At 35.6% G+C, this 22,847-nt stretch overlaps 1 protein-coding gene across 2 annotated transcripts in view; it reads right to left on the minus strand.

The window, feature by feature from the left end:
- Window positions 1-19,936, minus strand: part of hydin (HYDIN, axonemal central pair apparatus protein) — an 86,447-nt gene extending 66,511 nt beyond the window's left edge. The window contains exons 1-7 of one of the 2 annotated variants that reach the window (XM_023955964.1): window positions 19,862-19,936; window positions 18,738-18,844; window positions 17,798-17,923; window positions 11,341-11,460; window positions 10,909-11,043; window positions 7,551-7,750; window positions 6,320-6,444 (exon numbers count right to left, since the gene is read on the minus strand). In XM_023955964.1, coding sequence (XP_023811732.1) covers window positions 6,320-6,444; window positions 7,551-7,750; window positions 10,909-11,043; window positions 11,341-11,460; window positions 17,798-17,923; window positions 18,738-18,844; window positions 19,862-19,886 — 838 coding nt within the window. In that variant the 5' untranslated portion in view covers window positions 19,887-19,936. The remainder of the gene's footprint in view (window positions 1-6,319; window positions 6,445-7,550; window positions 7,751-10,908; window positions 11,044-11,340; window positions 11,461-17,797; window positions 17,924-18,737; window positions 18,845-19,861) is intronic. The other variant, XM_023955965.1, reaches the window with a different exon arrangement.
- Window positions 19,937-22,847: the final 2,911 nt, after the last annotated feature.

Here is a 22,847-nt window from a genome sequence, read left to right on the forward strand (position 1 = left end):
GTATTCCCTACTGTGAGTGAAGTCAAAGTGATGGAACTGCTGACGCATAAATGTGAGGGGTTTGAAGTTTCTCGCAGTGGGAGGCCCAGAAAGATGGAAAGATACAAACTAATGTGGACAAGTTGCTACATAAATGTTGAACGTGACAAAAACAGAGAAAAAACAAAAACTTTTTTAAACAAACCATTAAATTTTACCAGAAAAAATGAAACTATGTTTGTATTCTGACTGCAGTGTTACAGGTGATACCTATTAGTGTTATGACACTTTATGCTCTGGTATTTACACACTTAGTTCAGACAGCTGTTGCCATATAGGAGCGGCTGAATTCGTTCTTTATAACCAATGATTGATGATCAAAAAAACTTCAAAATCAAAACAAGTTTCAAAAGAAAACTCGATGAAGCAAATAGACAAATAGAAAAAAAGATTTGAGCCAGGGGTCTGCAACCTGAGGCTCTGCAAAAGATGGCATGTGGTTCTTTCAGTCCTCCTTCACGACTCTTAAATATTTGGTTTACAGTATGGTTAACTTAAGCATTCTTTGCCAATTAAATTTAGATTCTTACCATCAGGCCAAATGATAGAAAAGGGTTTAATCTACCAGATTGGTTTAAAACTAGATTAATCATAAAAGACATTCTTCTCTTCTGCTGTACAGCAGTGTCTAGTTGCTGTTCAGAGGCAAAGTTCTGATAGTAAATTATTTCTTTCCATGTACATATTAGCAAAATTAAACTAAATTTGTCATGTCTATATTCAATAGTAAAAGCAGGAAAATGAAGGCAAACCAAAGTCATAATGATAGATGCCGTGTTTGAGTGTCTTGCATTTTTAATTCATGTAAATCTGCTGCAGCAGGAGGATTTATTTGACACAGGGTGCATTTAATTTTAAAACGAACTTGTGTTTGCTGCTGTAAAAAAAAAAAAAATTAAATGATTTTATATACACATATAAATATAACACAATTATAATCAAATTATTATAATATTTAAAAGCCATTTTCTTTTTATAAACGAATGGCCTAGCGGCCATAAAATAAATTAATAAAGTTTGTTTTTTGTAATGCTGAAATGGGAATTGACGGTTCTCGCTGGGTTGCAGTCTGAGTCAGTCAAAAACTGGCCTAAATGTCCGTTGAAGGTTGCCGAATCCTTTTGGCTAATTCTTCTGCTAATTGTCTGAGGGAGTGTGAAAAACTTGCAAATAAAAAAGGCAAATTGGAAGAAAGAATGAAAGTGGACAACAGAAATATCTTGGGTCTAAGGTCATTTCATTTGTTTTTTTAACTATTTCAGATAGTAATTAAACAAAACTGCAGTTCAATAAATGTACATTTGTAGTATTTAAAAACTTAAATACAGTCTTCAGTCAAATTTCATGTGAGTTTCCTGACTTTCTCTACACAAACCTAAGTGTTTTTAGTCTTGAATCATATTGAATCCTATCAAGTAAAATATATCTGCAGGAATTAAAAAATATGATATTGTCTAAAATAATTTAGATTTGCAGAGGCATTTTATCTCAGCAGTCATACTTTCCTTTTGGATGTGTAATAAGCAACTAAAACTGTTTTAAATTTACAATACCTACAAAGCTGCATGGTTTTATGGCATGAACTATATAATGTTTTTGCATTTTGTACATAGTTTCTTTGGTCAATTCTTCTTCAAAGCAAACTAAGCTGTCCTTTTGTCAATTATTTGATACTTTCTGCATTTGACCTGTGTCCTGAGAAAATGATGAGAAAAAAACATTTTCTATCCTTTTGATTAACACCAGTTCCCTTATTTAAGCATCCTACTTTTGTGACATCTTTTAAAAACTTTAAAACTGAAGAGGTTCAATTCCGCTTTGCTCTTAAATTACCTTTTAATTTGATTTTTCCTAAATGACAAATGACAGTGAGCAAGGTAATTTTTGATTAAATTTTGATTTAAAAAACACAGTAAAGCCATTTTAAAAAACCAAAACCCAGAAACCAAAGTTTCTGGTTTTAAAAAAAAGAACTGAGATTCCAAAAGTGATCTCCAGCTGACTTTTTTAAAACAAAGATCAGAGTTAAAACCCACCGATCAATCATCCAAATCCAACACAGTCATCTCTCCCAATAATAGGCAAAAGTGTTGAATTTTTAAAAGCTGGTTTATCCCATTAGGTTTCAAGTCTTGCTTATTGAGGACTAGACAGGAAAGCTTTTAATCCATCTCTGGCTGGGCTTGAATACGAGTGAGAGGAAGTGATTAATTGGGGCCTCATTTCAGAGTAACATGAAAGATTCACTAGAACACAAAAAAACAACTTTCAATGTGACTTACTCAACTTTAAAGTACGTTTACTAAAATGTGACGAATGCAGGCAGGTACGGCACTCGCGTCAAAATGGGATTCCTGCAGTTATTACACATCGCAGAAATTTTATTAATGTTAAAGCTGGAATTCAATTTACACGAAAAAACTTTTTTTCTGAGGCTTTAAGTCATAGAGACGGAAAATCAACTCTGAAATGTAATCAGGTGAAGAAAACGCAGAAGAAAATAAAGATGAGATGGACTGATGGAAGGAAATGAGCAAGGTACCAAAAGCATTGGGATCCTGAGAGAAAAGCAATTATCTCAGAGCATCCGGATGTGATGACAACAAGTGACAGACAGGGAGAGCTGCAGCTTATTTCTCCATTTTCATCACAGCTGTCCGCCCACACTGGCTTTCATTTGAAACTTTTTCTATATGAATGCACACTTTAACTCTCTCAGCTACCTGTGATTACTGTACAGTGTGCGGAACGAGTGCGTGGGACTGTTTATATTTGAACACGTGTGTGTTTGTTTCCGTGTGACAGCTCTGCAGTCCCATTGGAGCTGCAGTCCTGTCAAAGCAGATGCCTCAGAGCTTCCCAAGAGCTTTCCATCTTTTGCTTTAAACCAACAGGAGTGACAGGGGGGGCTGCTGCTGGGTGCCATATACAAATGCAAGGAAACAAGCGAGCTGTGCAATTTCTGAGCCGTTTTCTTTTTAATCTGACAGCAAGACAAAAACTGTTAACTGTCATGTACAAAGTGACACAGCAGGCCCCAAGTCAACCTGCAGCATTTGCTGTGTGCCGAGCTGAAACGTATATGAGAGAAAGGGTGAGAGAGAAGGATAAGCATGGAAAGGTGCTAAATTAAAGATGATATTCTCGTGATGTACTGTAAGTGGTGCTCTGGACTCAGGATGGTTCTCTTGTTATCAAAACTTCATGCTGCTCAGTGCCGCTCCTGGTGCCACGCCCTCGCCAGCCCCACCTCTTCAGCCACAAAACAAAGGAAAGTCAAACAAACTGCCACCACAATCCCAGCTTTATGTTATGAACAATAGTCCAATTCACACTTCTGTCAGACATATAGTCACCTATGAAGAACACAGACGAACATTCATCCAGGTGATGCGTCGCAAACACACATGCAGAGCAAGCTGCAAAGCTAAAATTAGCATTAAAGACTCCTTGATGCTGGCTTGGGTCAGGAGTGAGACTGATCCGTTTTAAATTTTTCAAGTGCCTGAGCTGTGTTTACTGTCTTTATTTTTAGTTGAAGCAGTTAAGCTCTCAGAAAAAAAAAACACCTATTTGTTCCACGTCGAGTTTGCCACATTTCTGGGACATTAGAACAAGATCATAAAAAAGAAAAATCAGGAATTTCAAACGGACAGTAAAGAGACCCAAACATCACAATTTCAATGCTGCTACTGTATCAACAGCTGGATAGATTCATGTATGAATTATTTCAAGAACAGACATAAATTGTTTTATGCATAACTTCTGACAAGAACATGCAGAAATAATCAAGTGAAACTGAAAGTTGCCTTAAGGCAGAAAGGACGCATGAATTAATGCAACATCTAAGTTATTTCCATCATGATTCATGAGTTATTCATGATGTTCATGTCTTCTTCATGCTGTTGTGGGCTAAAAAAACTGAGCTGAATATGAAAGCCCAATTTAAAAAAAAGATCTCTCCTATAAAACTGGACATAAATGCTTGATTTCTTACTTGAATAGTCCTTAAAAACAAAAGTTGAGTCAGAACTGAAGAATGACAAAAGTGATGATATTCTAATGAAATACAAACTCCTGAACGTACTACAAGGTGACATGAAGGAGATTGATTATTCATGAATAATGGTGATTGAAATGTCTTAGTTATTGCGGAGGGTAATGTGAAGTTCTTGCCTGAAGCCATGTGTGCAATGTTTTAATTTATGTGAGTTTCTTGGAGTTTATGAGGTTGGGCACAAGAGAGAAGAGGAATTCCTCTGAGAGAGAGCCACAGTGAACAGTAAATAAAATATAGCACTGCTGTCATGAACTTAATTCTCACAGCTCAGTTCCCTGAGGATGAACTGGATTCTCATCACCAGTACTTATGATCAGAGTTTTTACATATTTGGTTTCGTAGCTCGGAGCAGAAATAAACCCACACATGAGCACTCACTTTTAGAGTCTGCCTGGAACCTTTTAATTTACTGTAAAATTTAAAGTAGGTTTATTCTTACGTGGATGAACAATTATATATGAGTTTATAGGAAACATTACAGAGCTAAGTAATTTTTTTCTAAAACTACGTGCTATATAACTTAATGTCATCATGCTTTTTATGTCCTTTTGAGCTTGTATTGTGATTTTTCTTGCAGGTGCAAACCCGGAAGAAGTCCTCCACCGTTACCAAACTCTGCTAAAGGAATTTCAACGGACAAAAAGCACGACCCTCACATATCTCCAATGTAATATAGACAAAAATACAATAGATTTGACTGCAACTATTGCAGAAATTACTTTGGCTGGAAAAGGTGAGGATCTGGGGCCATTTCCTGTTTTCACGGTGGGTGACAAACTCATGAGCTATGCAAAGGAGTGTGAATCATTCCTGGAACAACACAAAACTCTGGAAGAAAAGATAAATATGAAAAAGAAATCTATTCTTTGGAATGCTCCTTTTTTACCGTTTTGTTGAGAACTTAAAACAAATTTCATTGTGATGACACTTTGTATGCTGCAGAAGTGTATCATATTAAAGATTGTTGTTTTCACTGCTGTCTTGTTTCTCTTTAAATTTGCCACATGTTACAAGAAGTAATCAGGCCAGAATATGTTTTTACAATGCAGTTACTTCACCTTTACCAAAAAGTTAAAAACACCAAAAAAAAAACAGATTTTCATCACTGTGGATCTTTCAGCAACACAAAACCAAGTTGACATCTCCATGTTGAAATGTCAGTGATAGTAACTGAAACTGAACAAAAACTATCTTGTTTTTTGTAGTGTGCTTCTAAACTTGGTCTTAACTTTGCCATTTCTTTGTAACAAATCAGGGTTTTAAGAAAAAAAATGCATAAATGCCAGTCCACGTTCAGTGGATGGATGATGTTCCGTGTGCTAAAAGAGTTTGTTTAATCCATGCATGAGGTCGTTCTGAGGCTCAACATGCTTAATTTATTAAATAAAATGGGTTTAGTTCAACAAAACAGGAGAAGAAAAAAGGAGTTTTTATAAATGTGCATTTCATTTTGCTTTTTGCAGGCCACGTGGACAAAAATCAAGAACTAGGAGGAAAACACTCAGATTTCTGCTGTAGAGATTTGCTACAGCAAATTATATTTCACACTTGAAGTGTTTTTGTGAGCCAGCTCCTTTTACAGGCATGTTTTGCTACAAGGTCACTGCTTCAGCGCACATATTGTGGTGTTCATTTCAGTGATTACAGCAAACGGACTCATTCATGCTCTTAGTTCTGCTCCATTTGACTCTGATTACTATGCAAATTCCATTTTTGTTACTTGAATAAGTCCGTCTATGTGTGAGCATGACACACACACAATTTGACAATGATGAAAGTTGTAATCAGACAATGCACACCTGAGCAAACATTACATTCAAAATCTTCTACATAAGCAAAATGCTTAATCTGCTGGTTTGACACTTAGTTTGAGAGAAAGATGGAGAAACTGTCCCAAACCACAGAGCACAAGACGAGTAACAGTCAAATCTCTTAAAACTGATGTGATTTCACTGAAATAGTAACATTTGTTTTAAGAATATATATATATATATATATATATATATATATATATATATATATATATATATATATATATATATATATATATATATATATATATATATATATATATATATATATATATATATATATTTATATATTTATATATATATATATATATATATATATATATATATATATATATATATATATATATATATTTATATTTTTATATATCTATATATATATAGATATATATATATATGATGAAGGTCTCACCTGTGTGGTAGTGCAGAAGTAGATCTTCCCGATGGTCGCCTACAGTTAAAGGATGGAAGCTAACAGTGACCTGCAAGCTCTCGCCAACATCAAGGGTCCCAAAGGAGGGTTTTACAGAGAAAGGCCTATAGAAATGAAGACACTTTTAAAAATGACATTCAATCAAACTTTTCATTTAACAAAATGTAAATGTATGTGTCCAACTAAGTTTTAAAAGTCAAACCTATATGCACCAGCTGCAAGACCTTCAGGAATGTATTTTGTTGTTTTTTTTTGTTGTTTTTTTTGTTATCCATATAGAACTAGAATTCTTTAAAAGAGTTGTGTCATATTTATGTGTAATCTTCTGATTCTTAAAATGTTTTCAGACGCTGAAACTGTGTAGCAACAAAACATTTCTTCTAGGAACATACAATGTGAAGGTTACAGGAATTTTCTGAGTTAGCATCATTGTTCTGCTGAGAACAACAGGCCTCCCTGGAGAAGATGTCATGATGTGGACATCTGCTGATCTAAAGCACAGCTGCTCAGCCTTGGTCCTCGAGACTGGCTTGTTTGGCCACTTGTACTGAACTACTCACCCACTATTTACCTGTGTCAGATCACCAGATTTAGCTAATTAAAGCGCAGAGAACTAGATCCCCAGGACCATGGTTTGGCAGTTCCGGTCTGTTCCAAAGGCATCAATGCCACTTAAATCAAAAATACAGATACTGAACTGGGAGGGCACAGTAGACAGATTTTTTTTATCTTCTCTTACATCTGAAGGTTAATATCTGTGGTTTTCAGACAGCATCTTGAATGATCATCAACACCAATGGCCTCATTTTTTGCTCCTACAGATTCTTTAGGGTTTAAATTTTTTAAGTACTTTATATGATTAAATATTCTCACACTTTAAATTCTTTTGATGACTCTAATGATAAATTTATAGTTTAAAAAATATGTAAATTCTTCAAAACGTGCAAAAATGCTTTACTTTTAATATTTGCTGTTAGTTTCTATTCTCTATTGCACGTAAAACTCATCAGTTTTAATAATCAGTTCTAATTTAAACATTTTCTGTTAGAACATATTTGGAGTTTCTAAAATATTAAGGATCTGTGCTTCTAATTGACTGCAGATTCTCGTTTACTTGAACTTAAAATCCTATTTCTGTTTTACGCTTAAATGTGCCTCAGAAAATCCCTCCCTCACAGCTGGCTTCGGCCTGTCTTGTGTCGGCTCTCACCGCTGAGTGTGCAGTTTGAACTTTGCCTGGCTGTTTCCGATGTTGCGGAGAAGGTGAGTTTTCTGTGTGAAGGCTTTCACCAGACAAATTGGGAAAAAAATCTCATCTCGAAAGTCCAAAATGGCACGGGGCCCGATAGCACGGACTGGGATCTCAAACCTCTCTCTCTCTGTTACACAGATCAGTCTGCCCTCATAGTCCTGAAGAAAAAGGATAAAAAAACATTTTTTTCATGTCTATATGTACACTTATGCGTATTTTACAAACGCTTCATTACAGTTCATGCTGCAATGTGTTATAAGAAACAAACAGTTTGGGGGAATTGTTATTAAAATAAATATTTAGCAAAAATAAATTATCATTAAAAACAAGATATTGCTTTTATTTTAGATTCCTTATTGATTAGGACTGATTATCTGCAGCTAATCAGATCTAAAACATAGCTTGACATAGCATGACATGAGGAAAATTTGCGATTTGCGATATTAATGATCAATATTGCGATGACGATATTATTTGAGATACATGAACAAACAGCAAAACAACTAAACACATCATTTCCATGTCACTGCAACAGTTTAATTTAAAAAAGATTCAACATACCTTAAATTATACTCTAAATGACCCTTGTTTACACAGGAGGCGCGCATCTAACATAAAGGGCCCTATCCGATTGGTCAAATGCATGAAGGAATTTATCTGATTCGGTAACCATATATCGACATTAAAGGTTACCATTTATCGCAATTTTTGCCGTCCTTTGCAATATGTATATTGCACAGCTTGATATCGCGATAATGATGAATTTGTGATTTATTGTGTAGGCCTAGTTTTACATAATCAGACGGTCACTAAATATCAAGAGAAACAAATTTACTAATTTCAGGGCAAAAAAGAAAATATTTGGAAGAGGACAAGAAAAATTTTCATTTGAAGTCATATTTTCATCACATTAAAAAGGTTGCTACGGTAAGATAACCAATAAATAACTTTAATATGTATATTTTTAATTTAAAGTACAGGTGTTTAATTTGACACATGGAATATATTTAATAAATCCAAAGAAAAACTCTGAAAATCAGTAGAGGCATTTCAAAGGGCTCATCAACCTTTTAGTTATTCAATTTAAGCTCCTTTAAACTCCTGACGTTTTAGACTTTAGTATTTTGCACCTAAAGTTTAATTTGGACCAAAGTAATCTTTAAAAACATCACACTAGTAAATTTACAGTTAAATCAAAAAGGCATGCTCCAAGTCTTTTAGAAACTTTTAAAATCCATGGTGATATTGAAATGTTAAAATATTTCAGGGTTTTCATGACAAGATTGTATGATGTAAACAGTAATAAAATAAAAAATGGATTATTTGCAAACATGTGCAACTTAATATCCCTTCTTTATTTTTCAGCTGTTATTTTTTTGTGTGTAACTACAAAAGGAAAATATGAATCAGTGATGTGAATCATGTAAAAATATGTTTTAAATAACTCAAAAAAAAAGATCTAAGCAAAGCAGCATTCTTATGCAATTTCATATGAGAAGCCGCTCAATACAAGTAAATGTACGGTGGCCCAGAAGGGTCACAACACAACACATTAACTTTACACACAACACATTAACTTTACACACAACACATTAACTCACAACACAACACATTAACTCACAACACAACACAATAATTCACAACACAACACATTAACTCACAACACAACACAATAACTCACAACACAACACATTAACTCACAACAAAACACATTAACTCACAACACATTAACTCACAACACAACACATTAACTCACAACACAACTCATTAACTCACAACACAACACATTAACTCACAACACAACACAATAACTCACAACACAACACATTAACTCACAACACAACACAATAACTCACAACACATTAACTCACAACGGAAGTAAAGCTGCAATGAAAGTGCTTTTATTGTGAAATTTCCACTGGGCTGAGTGGCTAACTGCCTAACAGAAAGTAACGTCACAGTGAGCTGTGGAGGGAGCATGATTTTCTACAAGAGAAGCTAGCTGCACCGTTGCCAGATTGGGCGGTTTTGGGTGTAAATTTGCGGTCAAAAATGCATAATTTGGGCGGTTTTAAGGTCGGTTCAGCGGGTTTTTTCCCACTTATGAATATATAATAGAGGCCTACGTTAGGCCATGTGGCTTTTGGAGTTCTACTGAAGCTCGTTGAACGGCAGAGCTTATTGGACCGGGCTCTCATCTAACCTGTTGTTGGGGGAGTGCAACGCCCCGCCTCTTAGAAATTGTGTTCATTAAAGCCTGACAGTGCGATCTCTCCACATTTGTGTGTCAAGTGTTGGGGACCGCGTGCGTGTGTGAGAGGAAGAGGGAGCGGAAGAAAGGAGAGGACCGCGTGCAGGGACTGGGAGGGTGTGTGGGTGGGTGGGGGGTGTTGGGGACCGAGTGAGTGTGAGAGGAGGGGGCTGAAGAACGGAGCAGAGAGGGGTGCGGGTGCAGCGCGGAGGAGTTTGCGTTAACATTGTGTAGCTTCTCTTGTAGAAAATCATGCTGCCTCCACAGCTCACTGTGACGTTACTTTCTGTTAGGCAGTTAGCCACTCAGCCCAGTGGAAATTTCAGAATAAAAGCACTTCCATTGCAGCTTTACTTCCGTTGTGAGTTATTGTGTTGTGTTGTGAGTTAAAGTGTTGTGTTGTGAGTTAATGTGTTGTGTTGTGAGTTAATGTGTTGTGTTGTGAGTTATTGTGTTGTGTTGTGAGTTAATGTGTTTTGTTGTGAGTTAATGTGTTGTGTTGTGAGTTATTGTGTTGTGTTGTGAGTTAATGTGTTGTGTTGTGAGTTAATGTGTTGTGAGTTATTGTGTTGTGTTGTGAGTTAATGTGTTTTGTTGTGAGTTAATGTGTTGTGTTGTGAGTTATTGTGTTGTGTTGTGAGTTAATGTGTTGTGTTGTGAATTATTGTGTTGTTTTGTGAGTTAATGTGTTGTGTTGTGAGTTAATGTGTTGTTGTGTAAAGTTAATGTGTTGTGTGTAAAGTTAATGTGTTGTGTGTAAAGTTAATGTGTTGTGTGTAAAGTTAATGTGTTTTGTGTTAAGTTAATGTGTTGTGTGTAAAGTTAATGTGTTGTTGTGTAAAGTTAATGTGTTGTGTGTAAAGTTAATGTGTTGTGTGTAAAGTTAATGTGTTGTGTGTAAAGTTAATGTGTTTTGTGTTAAGTTAATGTGTTGTGTGTAAAGTTAATGTGTTGTGTGTTAAGTTAATGTGTTGTGTTGCGACCCTTCTGGGCCACCGTATAAATGTCTTAAAAACTTGAGTTGATTAAGCCTCTTTATGTCATTTTATGTTCTCTTCTGTTTACCTTGTTCTCCTTGGGAGTGAAGCCAACAGTGAAAGTTATACTCATTCCTGGGGCCACTTTGCTGCCTGAATTGACTGGACCCACTACAAAGAAGTCTTCTGACTCCTGCTGTTCCAGTTTCACATGCCGTAAAACCTTAAGGAGAAATATTAACTTCATCAGATGGAAAACAAACCAAAGGAAAGACATAGATTCATAAAGATGTGTTATTCATGACGCCCCTTTTTTCTACACTTCTCCTCCAAACCCTCATGACCTTTTCAAACATTCAAACAAACACATGGGGTTTCATAGTTTCTTTGCTGCAAATGTCAGAGCGAGCGCTGTAAACTCCGAAAATATCTTTGTTTCACACCAACCTTTGATTAAAGAAAGTTATTCTTTTCTTGATGAGGTTTGTTATTGATATTGTTGCAATCTTGATGAACTCACCTTGTCATTGTTGAGGAGGATCAGCGGCAGCTTATAAGTCTGTAATGGAGTAAAGTTCTGGAAAACCAGCTCTGAAGGGAAGGGCTGGAAAAGTGGTCTCTCCATGTGAATCAATGAAAACTGAAAAATAACAATAACAAATAATAGAAATAAAGAAAAAATTGATATAAAAACAATCGAAGAAATCTATCTTTGATGCTTATGCATTTTAGAAGAAAAATAAAGAATACTACATGTCTTAATGGTTTTTTTAGAATTGTGTATGGTAGTTTTTCAATTTTCTGAAAACTTCCTTTTTGCATAATGTATAAAAGTGAAAAACTGCAGTACATTTTTTTGCCACTTATGACTCTGAGGCTAACAGCTAAAATGTGCCTCCTTTCAAACTGAATGTCAAATGTTTAAGCTATAGGGATGCAAACACATCCTGCTGGGGATCAACATTTGCATATTCAACACTTAAGCAAAAAGAAAATTTTTAAATAAAGAAGACAAGGTGAAAATGCGACAAGTGTGGCTGCTACTGATGATGAGGGCATCTCTTCATTTCAAAGACATTTGTGAACTTTTGATGGAGTTTCTGCTTAAGCCTTCAGCTGAAGTCTGCACTGAAACTAATGAGTCACATTGTTTGCCCTCTGACCATCAAAAAGCACCTGCTGACTCAGGAGGAACAGCTCTGGTACAAAGTTGGAGGTCTCACAGGTCTGGTCAGGTCTGTCATCATCAGTTTATTGTCATAGAGCTGTCAGGACAGAATTGTCCCCGTTTTCTCATTACATTATGTTGAGATTAAAAATGGTATAACAGAAAAACGAAATGCAGCTTTTAAAAAATTATTTAATTGTTTGAAAGATAAAAGCTTTTAAAACTCGAACAACACGATGTAAAAGTAAATGCATTGCAAACTATTTGAATTCTCCAAAGATTTTTTTTAGACATTCAATTTTTTTTCTTCCAAATTGTTTTACCTTCTAAGCCTTTCTCAAAAACAGCACAGTCAAGAATTTTTTGTCTCATCAAGAGCAAGGGCCTAGAAATCAGGAAGGTAATATTAAAATTAGTCTAAATAGACAATAGAAAAACTTGTCTTTAGACTAAAAAAAACTCAAATAAAACTTAAATATAATGTTTGTTTGAATTTTAATGATTTTATTTAAAAATTCAGTGTTGACAAGTTAGACCGGCATCCATCGTTATTGTAATTGTTTTGGGTAAAAAAAATAGTTTTAGAATTTATGGGGATTTATTAGGATGGACCAACCTGTAATACGATCATTTTATTCACATTTTGTTCAAACAAAAGTATTTCTACTTATTACACTAGTTTTTGTCACTGTAATCAAAATAAACTCCAATAAGGTAGATAAAGGCTCATAATATATATATATATGCCATAGTTTGGATTTCTCTTCCTTATTTTTTACTTCCTTTTTTGTTTCTGTCATGTTTCAGTTCTGCTTACTGTTTTATTTTAAAGGTTTTCTGAATGTCATGGTTTTGAGTTTCACTTCCCTGGTTCCAATCTCTCCTGATCGTTTTCACCTGTGTCTCGTCAGTGTGTTTGTGTATATATATATAATATATATATATATATATATATATATATATATATATATATATATATATATATATATATATATATATATATATATATATATATATATATATATATATATATATATTAGGCCTGCACAATATACCGCAAATTTATCGTTATCGTTGCAAATTTATCGACATCAAGCAGTGCAAAACGCATACCGCAAAAGACGGCGATAATCGCAATTAACGGTTACCTTAAATGTGCTAAAACAAACTCATGGCAGCTTGAAATATTGAACAAATGAAATAAATCCCTTTATGCATTTAACCAATCGGAATGACCCGTTTACGTTGTTGATCAATCAGATGAGCCCTTTGATGTTTGCCTCCCACGTCGACGAGGGGCATTTGGTGTATAATTTTTAAACTGTTGCAGTGAAATGGTAACGATGCGTTTGGTTGTTTCGCAAATTATATCGGGTTTTCCTCATATCGTGCAGCCATAATATATATATATATATATATATATATATATACATATATATACATATATATATATATATATATATATATATATATATATATATATATATACATATATATACATATATATATATATATATATATATATATATATATATATATATATATATATATGTATATATGTATCTGGGACATTGATGAGCAACACCGGAGCACCACAGGGAACTGTACTATCGCCTTTTCTCTTCACACTCTACACTGCTGACTTTAATTATGCATCTGCAGCTTGTCATGTCCAGAAGTATTCGGACGACACTGCTATTGTGGCGTGTGTAAAGGGAGGGGATGAGAGTGAGTACTGGGAGCTCATCACCAGATTCACCTCCTGGAGCAGGGACAATGGTCTTGTGCTGAACACATCAAAGACCAAGGAGATGATTATTGACTTTAGTAGGAAGTCCTCCCACCAGCCAGTGATCATCGATGGAGGGGGAATCGAGGTGGTTGACTCCTACAAGTACTTGGGTGTGCACCTTGACCACAAACTGGACTGGTCGGAGCAGGCTCATGCTCTGTATAAGAAAGGGCAGAGTAGGCTGTTCTTCCTGAGAAAGCTGAAGTCCTTTGATGTATGTACTGACATGTTGCTCCTCTTTTATCAGTCGGTTGTGGCGAGTGCTGCCTTCTATGGGGTTGTATGCTGGGGTGGCAGTATGACCATAAGGGATTGCACTTGGACAAACTGATTAAGAGATGTGCATCTGTGATCGGGAGGAGGGTGGACTCTCTGGGATCTGTGCTGCAGAAGAGGATGAGGGCTTTGACTCAGAGCATCCTGGACAATCCCAGACATCCCTTGCACAACACGATGTCTGGTCAGAGGAGCTCACAGAGTAATAGGCTCCTTTCACTGCGCTGCAGGACAGAGCGCTTTATGAACTCATTTGTCCCTACAGCTATCAGGCTGTTCAATGAACCTGCCTGATATGAAATGATATTATTTTGTGAACTGTCTTTTTACTGTTGTTTGTTGTGTGTGGTTTGCTACCGGAAACCTGAATTTCTCCTTTGGGAGATTAATAAAGTTTCTTTCTATCTATCTATCTATCTATCTATCTATCTATCTATCTATCTATCTATCTATCTATCTATCTATCTATCTATCTATCTATCTATCTATCTATCTATCTATCTATCTATCTATCTATCTATCTATCTATCTATCTATCTATCTATCTATCTATCTATCTATCTATCTATCTATCTATCTATCTATCTATCTATCTATCTATCTATCTATCTATCTATCTATCTATCTATCTATCTATCTATCTATCTATCTATCTATCTATCTATCTATCTATCTATCTATCTATCTATCTATCTATCTATCTATCTATCTATCTATCTATCTATCTATCTATCTATCTATCTATCTATCTATCTATCTATCTATCTATCTATCTATCTATCTATCTATCTATCTATCTATCTATCTATCTATCTATCTATCTATCTATCTATCTATCTATCTATCTATCTATCTATCTATCTATCTATCTATCTATCTATCTATCTATCTATCTATCTATCTATCTATCTATCCATCCATCCATCCATCCATCCATCCATCCATCCATCCATCCATCCATCCATCCATCCATCCATCCATCCATCCATCCATCCATCCATCCATCCATCCATCCATCCATCCATCCATCCATCCATCCATCCATCCATCCATCCATCCATCCATCCATCCATCCATCCATCCATCCATCCATCCATCCATCCATCCATCCATCCATCCATCCATCCATCCATCCATGTCTTGTCTCTGCCTTCCTCTGTCCATACTCTCATATCCCTTTTGTCTGCTTACCACAGTGAGTTTTGTTTTGGGTTCCCTGCTCAGCAGCGCTTTCTGTTTGATATTAAACCCCTTGCCTTGGAACCGTGTGCCTCCAATCTCGGCATTTTTTGTCCTTAATGCTCATCAATCCGCGAATCTGACAATAAACCATTTACTTAGAACTAGCACAAAATATAACTTATTTGGCCTAATACAGTTTTTCTCAGTCGCTTTAGTACAATTCTCAGATCAGAAGGAAATTCAAAAAACTATTTGTTCAATCTTCACATCATGATGTCACTTGTGCACATCATATAAGCAGTTTCTCACTTCTTTGAACAAGTTGCAATTGCTTTGGTACATCCATGCAAATAATTAAGTACAATTCTCTGCTCTTTGTTACATTATCAATTGTTTATGTCATGTTGATCAAAATTTATTATCTAGTTCACTGTGCAATAGTCTTACTCCTCAAAACACCTAGTCATTAGTTCATCGTATAAGTCATTAACTGCAAAATGGTTTACCAAGTTGTCATAATGTGACAAACATATTTCTATACATCTCCATTATATGTTTTTGTCTAAATCTGTTCTGAATTGGTAAATTGCTCTCAGGTGACTTGACTTCCTCTAACAAAAGTGCATCTCATTGACAGTGAATAGGCAAGTATATACTGTATATGGCAGAAGCACAACACAATGTTCTATGTCTGACAATGGAAGGACAAGGAATTGGGCGGGGTCAACAGCCAGAGAGAAGAAGAAGAGGAAGAGTAGTGAGGTTGCGTGGTGGAGGAGTTAGGGGGCAAAACCGAGGAAGAGGCCGAAGACATGTACGTGTTCCTGATGAGATGCGGATGGAGTTCATTTCACGCTACTGTCCTTTCCTTAACCCTATTGAAGAATTTTTCTCAGCATGGAAATGGAAAGTTTATGATCCCCAGCCACATACACAAATGACCCTCCTGGCTGCCATGGATGCAGCGTGTGATGACATCACGGCAGACGTCTGCAGAGGCTGGATAAGACACTCTAAAAGATTCTTTCCACGCTGCATTGCAAGAGAGGATATTCGCTGTAATGTGGATGACAATGTGTGGCCTAACATACAGGAACGACAAGAGGTGTAGGAAGACCACACCAATTCCTACTGCACTGCCTGTACTGTTGTACAGAATATTGTCCTATCTTTTTTTTCCCTTTGTGTTACTGTTTGCAGTGGGGGTTTTCTATGTTGGTATGACATGGTCTGTCAACAAATTACAATATGAACAATAAAAGTGTATATGTGAATCTTGTCCAGTCTCTTGCAATCAAACAGAAAAGGTGTAACTTACATTTTACAATAATTGTCATCAAAACTTTAGCCATAGTTTACATCAGAACCTCCCTCTAAAGTACACAGTTATATTGACAACATGACTAAGTAATTTGACTGTCTTGTTCGTAGACAATGACAGAAGGACTTGACATTCTGATGGCACTGACATGTTCAATGACATAAAAACTTAGTTTTGAGAGATGAACTAAAGATTTTGAGCAAGTTACAGGCTTTTGCAAGAAATCCATAGTGTTTTGCTGTTTGTACAAATTGTTTTGAGAAATGCACACACGTATTTGCAAACTTCAATTCTGATCTGAGAATTGTACTAAAGCGACTGAGAAAAACTGTAACATTCAATTTTGACTAATTCCAACTAGATTTTGATTTATTGTTTTAAGATTTCTTGTTAAGTAAAAATTACTTGTTGCATAGACAAATAATTGTATTACTTTTTAGGAACTTTAAGTTAAATTTAATTGTATTTATATAGCCCAATATTGCAACACAGTTGTCTCCGGCTTTACTAATTATGCAAAACATGAAATCAGTCATAAAATACAATAGCTGTTTGCTAAACTAAACCAAATAGACTAAACTAAACTGGGCATTCCTCCCCTTGGACCTTCCTTATCAGGATGGAAAAAGTCCTAAAAAAAATGCTTCCAGGAAAAAAAAAGAACATACCAAACAAAAACACTCAAAAACAGAAACACCTCAATTTTCCTCGAATAGGACAAATGTTCTGTGGACTGAAATAACAAAAGGTAACTTCCTGAAATCCATGAATCTTGGTACATTTGGAGTAAAACAATTTCAAAGAAAAACAACAAAATTACGTGGTATTATTTTAATGGTGAGGAGTTTTAGTATATCAGTTTTAACTTGAGTAATTAAGTTTAAGAGGAATTCATTTTCTCACATAAAACCAAAGTGATTTTGTTAAAAACTGCATGCTGCTCGCAGTTTGTGTTATGTTAGGTTAACTATCTTTTACAAGTGTCAAAACAATACAAAAAGATTAACAATACCCAGTTCTGTCTATTGTTGAACGACCTGAAATTATTTTTTTTGCTTTTCTAACAAATCTGAAAGTCAGAATATTAGTCAGTGCTGTCAGTGTTATGTTTCCCATTCAAACTGTATTATTAGCTTCTAGGACTCAGTTCAGGCTGTCATGAGCCATCCGTGGCCTTTTCTGCTGCATTCATGACTTGTAAAGCTCAAGTCAAAAAAACAACAATGACTTGCACTTACTTTTTGATGAAGGGTGTTGCTCATGTCAAACCACTCGAGAATGCGTGGTGGGTTCACCTCTGTGGTGTTATTCAGGCGTTCCTCTGTGGACTGCAGCATGTTCTGGATGAAAGCTGATGGCGTTACCTGAAAGGCCACATCATTAATAGCCGCTAACAGTTTCTTTGCTCTCTTTTTGAAAAACTTAAAACGGCAAATAAAAAAGTAAAAAGCTCAACATTTGACAGCTTTCAGCAACGACCATCAGCTATTTAGTAAATACTCATTGACATGTTTGTTTGTTTGTTTGTTTGTTTGTATAGGGAAATTAATTAAACTGCAAGATCACCTGCACATCTGTTTTGTTTCAGGATAGGGTAAGTCAGAAGAGAATTTACCCTGAACTCATAATGAATAATGCATCAGGAGGTTACAGTATATGCAAAATTAAACAGCTGACAGATAGTGTGTATTTATAATCCACTTTAATATATAATTTAACAACAACAAAGTTGCTGAAATAAACAGAATTCCGTCGGTAAGCAAGTTGAAAAGTGTTGTGAGCTGTCCTAGGTTAAATGTTAAAATATTCAGAAAGGCAAGTTAAAGACAGAGCTGTTGAACATTTTTCCTAAGATGTAAATGAAACTAAAAATTATAATGCAGTGATGAAAGTAATACGTTTAAAGGGTGGGGTTTCAAAGGATAGCAGAAAAGACATAAGAAATAATATAACTATGCAATCCTATATTAAATAATCAGCATTGCACAATAAGGCTACTGAAGCTTAAATTGCAGTCAGATACATATATTTAAAGAAAAAAACAAATAATACTTTAAAAGCATGAGGCAAGCTACACTAATGTTACATCATGAATATTACTAGGAATTTATTAGGTCTTATTGCTATAATTTGGTCACTTTTTCAATTGACAAAGCAAAAACAGCAAAGCATTCTCACCCGTCTTGGTTTGTTTTCCTTTGCAACCACTTTATATTGACAAAGCAAAGATGCCTTGTTCTGAAATTGAACTGCTTTCATTTTTGGCAGATGTATGCCAGAATCTTCTGTAAGATAAAAAAAAGGCACAAAAAAGTATTGCATACATGAATTAAAATAAATGTAACTTTGTACCGTAGATATAACAGCCACTCTGAGTAACCGAGGGAGAAAGGAATCTTCAAAGAATTACAGAGCAAATTAGCTCAGTCCCTCTTCACTGTATTACTACTGATTTTGACAGAATTCAAAGTTTATTATGGCACTTGGATCTTTGGAGAATAATGAAAGGAGATGATTGCAGTTTTTGAATTCGATGACAATTAACAGAGCTGAAGAGAGTTGCATGTTCTGAATTGAATGATAAAATTAATCAGATACTCAAAAAAACTTTTATTTAATTTATCATAAAGAAAAGTTGTTTATTTGCATATTTGAGGACATTTGATTGTGATGGTGTTGCTATGCTGCTTCTTTTCAAGTCAAATTAATTTTATCAAGAAAAAAGAAGAAGAAGATTCACAGATAATATAAATTATATTTGATTAAAACCTGTGACTTTTTCGGAGAAGGAAGCTACGTTAGTGCTTTTTCTAAAATGTTTTTTAGTCTATTTTATTTAACCTTCAGTTCTGTGCATTTACATGTACACTCGTTGAAAACATGAAAAAAAACCGCACAAAAAAGCCAGTAAATGTTAGCATGTAGCTTTTTGTGAGGCTAAAACAACAGCTAATTGTACACAACGTTCACTCCATATTTGTCAGCCCAATTTCGCTGAAGACGTTGGACGCAGTTTTTTTCCCCCACAAATACTTCTTTTTTCCCCCACAAAACGTTTATTATTTTCCCAACAATATAAATAATCCTTTCCCCTGAAAATAAATTATAATTTCACACACAGAGAGAGAGAGAGAGAGAAAAGAACCACTAGCTTTGGAGGATTACAATTAAAATTTCGAAGTCTAAAAACGTTTTGTAACCCTTAGCCGAAATAAACAATATTCTCCGTGAACTTATCGGTTTAAAATAACCTTAAAAAGGATTGTTTTCTTTTTTTAAATAATAGTTTGTCGAAGAATTACCGAGATGTGACCGAACTTCTGCCATTCTTTTGAGGACGCCCTGGTGTTCGTTGCAGTATGTTGCTGTGGCAACGGACTCACCTAGATCCCAGTAAAGCGCTCTCTGATTGGCTGAAAAGGCTTGAACCCTCTGAGGAGATGGAGTGATTGGGTTCGTGCTTTTTATTTATGTTACTGTTTTTTTTTCTTTTAAATTCCTTTGGACATAGGGCTACTTTCTCTCTATCGAAAGATTTAGTGATTTTAAAGCTTCAAAAACATTGGAAGTTTACCAGTAAAGGCATGATAACCTAAACCTACATATTACAGCACTGTATGATATCTTTACATTTACATACATATTTAAGTGTAGATGTAATACATTTATTTTGATCATCCAAACATAAATCCAATTCCTGAAAAATTTAGCGAATGTACAGTTAAATAAAAAAAAGGTAGACTTGATAAAATATTCTCAGTGCTGCATTTAGGCTAAATATGTGAATGTAGAATCCAAAAGTTATATGGTAAATTTAAATCTTAATTAAAAAATGTAAATATCATTGCAACAAGAATAACCCACAGCTCTGAACGGCAGACTGAAACTCTTTGACCACCTAGAATGAAGAGTTTTTTTCCCCAGAAATAAGTACAATTATTAAAAATGAAAAAGCCCAAAATTTGAACATTTTAGAAGCCCCTTAAAAAAACTTTAAATTTACTCTTTCTTCAATTTTAAAATAAAGAATGCTGATTAAATAAATCCAGTCTGGGATGATGTAAAACTCTCCATACAGGCTAGGTCTGATGAGTCTCAATTTCTGTTACAACATTCGGATGGTAGGGCCTGAATTTGTCGTCAACAACATGAAAGCATGGATTCATCCTGCCCAACCCTTCAGGCTGATGGTGTAATGGTATGGTAGATATTTTCTTGGCAAACTTTGGGCCCCTTAGTACCAGTTGAGCATGATTCCAACACTACAGCCTAAGTATTGTTGCTAACCATGTCCGTCTCTAAATGAAAAAGTGTACCATCTTCTGATGGCTACTTCCAGCAGGAAGAGCTGGGATCATCTCATCTCAGATTTGTTTTTTCTTGAATATGACAATGAGTTCAGTGGACTGAAATGGTCTCCACAGTTACCAGATCTCAACGCAATGTTTCATCTTTGGGATGTGGTGAAACAGGAGATCAGCATCATGGATGTGCAGCAGACAAATCTTCAGCAACTGCATGATGCAATCATGTCAAACTCTGTGAGGAATGTTTCCAGTACTTTGTTGAATCTATGCCCCCAAGGATTAAAACAGTTTTGAGGGCAAAAGGGGGCCCAACGGGTGATGCTAAGTTGACCAGCATCAGTTGAACATGAAAAGTTGAACACAAACGCTTTCAGCTCTGTACACTACAGTAAATTCAAGTTGTTTATTTTTAGATCCTGAACACAGCTTTACAGCAGTTTTATTTCTTTTGAGGTCACGGGATTGATGGACTTGTCCAAGTTACTGTTGGGTGAAGGCGTGGTACACCCTGGATAAGTTGCCAGTCTGTCACTGGGTACACAATCAGTCCCACACACTCCCACACTTAGGGACAATTTAGAATAACTACCGGTAGTTAATGTGTGTTGAAGGAAGTCAGAGTGCCCAAACATGCACTGCTGGAAAAATGTGCAAACTCCACACAGAAAGTTCCAGCTGGGGTTTGAACCAGGGCCTTCTCACCGTGAGGTGAGAGCACTAACCACTGCTCCACCATGCAACCCAACACCTTTGTTTTTTCACAATTTTACAACGTAACTGAGTTAAAACTGAGAAATTAAGTAGACGTCGTGTATGGCGTCTGAATCAAGCAGTCCAGGTCTCTCCTTGGATGCCTTCCTGGAATCATTCAAGGAGGTAGGAGAAGTGTCCTAGTTAAAGTAACATCCATGCTAGACCACGTATCGCTCCCACTGCAGGACTCCTTGTCTGCCCTGGAGAGCAGCTTTACTGGCAGATTTATCCTCCCTCACTGTGTGAAGGAGACATTTTGCAAGTCTTGCCTTCCTGTTACAGTCAAACTCCACATCATACATCTGTGACCGGAATTTTTCACCCAACAACTCATAAAATCTGCACCAATTTCCCATTCTGCTTAACTGTACACACCTCCTCTTCTATGTATTTTTATATCTGACCTCACCCATGCATGTGCACGCAGTTCATGTGTTTAGACACTGTTTATTTCATGTGAAATATTTATATTTGAGAATATAACTCCACCCTTACTGTGCAACAGTGCACTGAGGGACAAATAAAGGACTTCTTTTTTTAAAAGAATTAACTAGATCTACATTCACATTGTATTTTACAATATATTTGTGTTGATGTTGTTGTTGTTGTGTGGATAAATTCAAGCTGCCTACAAATGGGGTGTATCCCATACGGCCAAATTAAAAATGTCTTTGTGTATCATAGCGATGGGTGGATGTAATGTTTGTCTGTTACTGAGGTGCAGGATGATATGTCATCAGATTTGTAACTGTTTGGGTTCAGTACATAATCTGTTTTTCCATTGATCTTAGCTTCAAAACTCAACAGCTAATAAAAATTATTTTAAAAACCAATTTAATTCTATTTTCAATTTCATTTGACCATTACTTTTTTTAAACATAAGTGTGGGTTTTTGAGGGGATACTAAAAATGTAACTGCAGCCTGACCATCAAATTTGACTAGCACGTATTTCTGTGACTTATTTCCTCCTGTTAAATTTCCTTTTTTCTTTCAATTCATCACTTCACATTCTTCTCCTGTATGAGTCAGCACTTTGAATTGTTAAAGCCTGGGTGAGGGACAGAAAGAAAGAAAGGCACTTGGCACAGCTCTGGTACATATAAAGAAGTAGTCTTATGATTTTTATTTACACCAACCACTCAATTTTATTTGCATATTTTCAAAGTTTATCAACATAAAAAAGTTCTGGATGCCACACTTTGATTCTTTTGTTTTGTACTATTTTCT

Source organism: Oryzias latipes, chromosome 6, assembly GCF_002234675.1.
Source record: "Oryzias latipes chromosome 6, ASM223467v1".
In the NCBI taxonomy this organism is placed as follows: Eukaryota; Metazoa; Chordata; class Actinopteri; order Beloniformes; family Adrianichthyidae; genus Oryzias; species Oryzias latipes.